Source organism: Triticum urartu, chromosome 2, assembly GCF_003073215.2.
Source record: "Triticum urartu cultivar G1812 chromosome 2, Tu2.1, whole genome shotgun sequence".
NCBI lineage: Eukaryota > Viridiplantae > Streptophyta > Magnoliopsida > Poales > Poaceae > Triticum > Triticum urartu.
In genome coordinates, this window is record NC_053023.1 from 144860594 (window position 1) to 144866258 (window position 5665).

Sequence of the window (5665 nt, forward strand, 5' to 3'; positions counted from 1 at the left end):
TGGGACTAACCTATTAACCGGAGGCCCAGCCCAGAATTGTTGTTTTTTTGCCTATTTTAGTGTTTCGGATAAACGGAATATCAAACGGAGTCCAAACGGAATAAAATCTTCGGGAACGTAATTTTCTCACCAAACATGATCCAGGATACTTGGACCCTGCTCCATGGAACAAAAGAGGAGGTCACGAGGGTGGGGGCACCCTCCTAGGGCACGCCCCTGCCTCGTGGGCCCCTCATTGCTCCTCCGGCGTACTTCTTCCTCCTATATATACACACGTTCCCCCAAACGATCAGAACAGGAGCCAAAAACCTAATTCCACCGCTGCAACTTTCTATATCCATGAGATCCCATCTTGGGGCTTGTTCCAGAGCTCCGCCGGAAGAGGGCCGTCATCACGGAGGGATTCTACATCATCATAGCCTCTCCGATGAAGTGTGAGTAGTTTACCTCAGACCTTCGGGTCCATAGTTAGTAGCTAGATGGCTTCTTGTCTCTCTTTGAATCTCAATACAAAGTTCTCCCCCTCTCTTGTGGAGATCTATTCGATGTAATCTTCCTTTTGCGGTGTGTTTGTTGAGACCGATGAATTGTGGGTTTATGATCAAGTCTATCTATGAATAATATTTGAATCTTCTCTGAATTCTTTTATGTATGATTGGTTATCTTCGCAAGTCTCTTCGAATTATCCGTTTGGTTTGGCCAACTAGATTGGTAGTTCTTGCCATGGGAGAAGTGCTTAGCTTTGGGTTCGATCTTGAAGTGTCCATACCTAGTGACAGAAGGGGCGGCAAGGCACGAATTGTATCGTTGCCACCGAGGATAACAAGATGGGGTTTATTTCATATTGCATGAATTTATCTCTCTACATCATGTCATCTTGCTTAAGGCATTACTCTGTTTTTAACTTAATACTCTAGATGCATGCTGGATAGCGGTCGATGAGTGGAGTAATAGTAGTAGATGCAGAATCGTTTCGATCAACTTGTCACGGACGTGATGCCTATATACATGATCATGCCTAGATATTCTCATAACTATGCTCAATTCTGTCAATTGCTCAACAGTAATTTGTTCACCCACCGTAGAATACTTATGCTCTTGAGAGAAGCCACTAGTGAAACCTATGTCCCCCGGGTCTATTCTCATCATATCAATCTCCATTACTTTAATCTTGCTTTGCTTTTTACTTTGATTTTACTTTTTACTTTTCATCTTTATACCAAAAATACCAAAAATATTATATCTATCAGATCTCACTCTCGGAAGTGACCATGAAGGGCTTGACAACCCCTAATCGTGTTGGTTGCGAGTAGCTATCGCTTTGTGCAGGTACGAGGGACTTGAGCGCGGGCTCCTACTGGATTGATACCTTGGTTCTCAAAAACTAAGGGAAATACTTACGCTACTCTGCTACATCATCCCTTCCTCTTTGGGGAAAACCAACGCAAGCTCAAGACGTAGCAGTATCAAGTATCTCACAATTCTTTTTCATGGCCTTAAGATGACATCTTTTGGTGTTGCTTGATATCGTGCACACATGCACACACTTAGCATAATTTCGTGACGGGAGGCACATAGATATAGCAATGAATTAATCATGGAACAATAAACCTTTTAATAAACTGGTTTGCCATCCTTTTCAAGTCAAGATGTCTGGTGGTAGGCATGGGAGTTTTCATACCTTTGCTTTCTTTCATGTTGAACTTCTCGAATAAGTCCTTGGTATACTTTGTTTGAGAAACAAAAGTACCTTCTCTAGTTTTCTTGATTTGCAAACCAAGGAAGAATTTGAGTTGACACATTATTGACATCTCATATTTTTCTGACATCAACCTTCCAAACTTTTCACTAAAGAAAGGGTCAGTAGAACCAAATATGATATCATCAACATATATTTGGCATACATATAGTTCACCATTAAATCTCTTAGTAAACAAGGTTGAATCAATTTTACCAATCTCAAAGCCTTTTCAAGAAGAAACTTGGTCAAGCATTTGCACCAAGCTCTAGGTGCTTGTTTGAGACCATAGAGAGCTTTACGAAGTTTATAGAGATGGTTTGGTTTCTTGGGATTAACAAAGCTGGGAGGTTGTTTAACATAAACTTCCTACTCAATTTCACCATTTAAGAAAGCATTTTTAATGTCCATTTGGTAGAGGGTGATGTCATGGTAATTGGCATAAGCAAGAAAGATGCGAATGGGCTCAAGTCTAGCAACGGGGGCATAGGTCTCACCATAGTCCATACCGTCAACTTGTGTAACCTTGAGCTACAAGATGAGATTTGTTGCATATGTCTTGTCCATCTTTATCTTGCTTGCTACAAAACACACATTTGGTTCTGATGATGTTTTGCTAATCCTTGGCCTTCTCAACCAATGTCCAAACTTGATTCCCCTCGAGGTTGTGTAGTTCATCGTGCATAGCATTCACCCAATCGGGGTCTTCAAAAGTTTCTATATGGCTTTGATCAAAGGTTTACAAAGCAAGTCATATCCCATTCCTAGCTAGCCGTCGGATTCTTTATCAAACAGCTAGAGTCAAAATATGGACTGGTGAGCAAATTTAGTATAACATTACCAACTAGCCATGTCAGCACTAAGCACTTACCATATCAACAACACAATTCCAATCTGGGGCCAGAACAAATTGAACCAACCCACTAACAATCGAAACCTAGAGAGGAATTCCTCCTAAAACCATCAATAAAAAACCTAAATCTTGCACCGCCACCTCGGCCGCCACTGATCAGTGATCAAACTGCTAGTAGCATCAACCTCACCTTCTTCGCATCCCGGGGCGGGCTCTCGTCCTCGTACCCGGCCACCACCGACGCCGGTAGGTTCTGGTCGAAGTCCCTCAGCAGCGACGCCGCCTTCGCCTTGGCAGCCTCCTTGTCCTTGCCGATCCCGTTAGCCATGGTGCCACCCTCGTAGTGCAGGCGCTTGTGCCCGCCCAGCGCCGGTCCCGACAGGAACGTGCGGTGGCAGAGCGTGCACTGGTGCACCTTGGCCTCCACGGGGGCGCCGCCGGACACCTCGTCGCCGCCCACCGATGCTGTTGGCGCCATGGGCCGCTTCCTGTGGCTCTTTTTGTGGCCGCCCAATGCTTGGTAGGACGCATAGATCTTGCCGCACACGGAGCACTCATACCCCTGCGCCTTGGTTGGCGTCGTTCCCACGCCCTTGACGCCTCCGACGCTCCCGTCCTCCACCTCGCCGCGCGCCAACATGAGGAGAGAGAGTGCTAGGTACTCCTCCTCGGACTCGGCGCCGTCCACAGATCTGACGCTGCCGCGACGGCGCCTGGAGCGATGCCCTCCCCAAGCCCACGAGTCCATTGGCGGCAGGGGCGGCAGCAGCACGGGCGACTTTCTGGACACGTTGTCAAGCGACATGGCTGGCGGAGATCAGCCCCGATGCAGGGTTGACCGGAGCAAAAAGGGAGGTGGACAAGTAGGAGAGTTGTGGGTGTTGGGCTGCGCGAGCGATTGAGATGGAGGTGTGATTTGGGTTTGCCATATATAGTGGCGCTGGGGAAGTGAGGGTAGTGCGGATTGCGGGGTGTGGCACTGTGCTCTCCTCTGGTGGTTACACGATGGCAGGGAAGCGGGTCGGGGCGCACGTATGCGACCAAGAGGCCGTGTGTGCGCGCTTGTGTCTCACTTGGTGATCAAGTCATCATCGTGTCGATGGATGATCTGACGGTCGGGGTGTCATTGGGTTCTATGTTGGTGTGATCTAGGGCCTTCATGAGGGATATGGGGTGTGTTTGTTACGGCAGATAAGTCTTCGTCAACGTACTTGTTCTTCGTGTGAAACATACGTACACCCCTCCAAAAATGCCAAAAAAGATATCTTGCATTTTTTGTCTAATACTATGTGTATTATAATAGTAGAATGACAAACTGGCATTTTTTATGATTATACTTGGCATTTTTGTTGCGAGTGAGAAGGTTGGCATCCTCTGTGGTCAGGATCTACGTCCTCCACTGTTGCTTTCGGGGTGATATGCATGCATTGATGGAGGAAAAATCTAAATCTTTGCATTTGAGATTATATATTCATGTACGCCTTCATCTTTCCATTTAATTCGGGATATGGTAGCCGTCAGCCGACTGAAGCTTAAAAAGTGGCGCTTCCTTAACCATTAGATTTTACTCAAGTCACAATCACAAGACAACCGGTTAAAACCCCGCATGCAATATGTGTTATATGTTTTCTACATTTTTGCATTTTCCTTCACATTTTTGTGAAAAAATTGTGAGGAGAACGTCAGAATATTTTCAACACTAGCACACAACAATAAAATGTAGGCATGAATGCAACAAATTTCCATTCATTGTAGCATGTATGTTTTCAAATGGATCGGCAAAGCATGAAAGATAAGTTAGGGCAGATATGTGTTCGTTAACATACTTAGGTCTTTTTGTGACACGTATGTGGTGCTTTCTGGGAAGATATGCGTGCATTGGTGGTGGACGAATTTAAATGTTTGCCAGATTAAAAAGATTTATGGACGCCTCATCTTGCCATTTTGTGAGGAACTAATAAATGCGCACATGCAATGCACATTAATATTTAGGCAATATATTAATTGCACGCGGATATTTGGTATGTTATTATTTGTGTTTTAATTCTGTGATTCGTGCAATATTTTGTATGATATTAATTGCACGTTGAATGCTCGCCATTGGAGCAGTCTAGGTCATTGGATTGACTTAGTTTGATGGCCGAGATCAATTGGATCTGCCCCTTTGGGTCTTTTTATATTGGTATAGATAGATATAGATACATGACATGAACAAAATATATGCATGCATGCAACACATTTCCATTTACTGCACGACATGCTTACATAACCTATTGCAACAAATGATCATGCAGAAACAATGTTTATATTTTAAAATGGATCATAACTATCACGGCATGAAAGACCATGCAGAAACAATAATGAATAAGTGCTTCAGACCTTCCCAACATGCGTTCATAACCTATTGCAACAAATCGGTCATTTGTGCACAACAAACACCATAAACATTTAAAGTGTGTTTGAAAGCGCAACTATCCCTGGGTGGTTTTGGTAATTCCTAACAACATATAGCTCATTGAGCTAATACTATTTCAAGATAAATATTTCAGAAAAGCTCAATGATTGGCATGGCATGGATTAGAAATGTGGACCCCTCAAAATGCTAAAGACAAAAGATTGGCTCAAGACTCTACATTTTACCTTTTAGTGATCCAAGATCACACTGAGTCCATAGGAAAAGCCAATACTATTAAAATGGGATGAGGTGTTGCTTAATGGGTTACTTGCTCAAAATGCTTAGTGATATGCTCCAAAAACTCTCAACCACTTTCTCATATCCACATATGTACCAAACCAAAAGTCAAACTCGGCCCCACCGAAACTTTCTATCCGGCGCCACTGAGTTCAGTTGACATAGCCACTGCCACAAAACCCTAGTCTTTTCGGTCTCACCGAGATGGGATTGTAAACTCTTTGTTTCCCTTCATAACATTTCAGTCCAACCGAAATGAGCGATCGGCCCCACCGAGTTCGCAATGCAAACTCTCCCCTGCGTAACGTTTCAGTCTCACCGAGTTGAGCGAATCGGTCCCACCGAGTTTGCCTGACCAACTCTCTGGTTAGCTTATTACCAA

The 5665-nt window shown here is 44.3% G+C and overlaps 1 protein-coding gene across 1 annotated transcript; it reads right to left on the reverse strand.

The window, feature by feature from the left end:
- Nucleotides 1–2754: 2754 nt before the first annotated feature.
- LOC125541298 (zinc finger protein ZAT6-like) lies at nt 2755–3396 on the reverse strand. The gene has a single exon (XM_048704743.1). It carries the CDS (start codon nt 3394–3396, stop codon nt 2755–2757), a length of 642 nt encoding a protein of 213 aa, XP_048560700.1.
- Between the last annotated feature and the right edge of the window lie 2269 nt (nt 3397–5665).

What these genes read in the sequence shown, in the direction of transcription:
- LOC125541298 (XM_048704743.1), bottom strand. Translation starts at nt 3,396, where the DNA reads ATGTCGCTTGACAACGTGTCCAGAAAGTCGCCCGTGCTGCTGCCGCCC.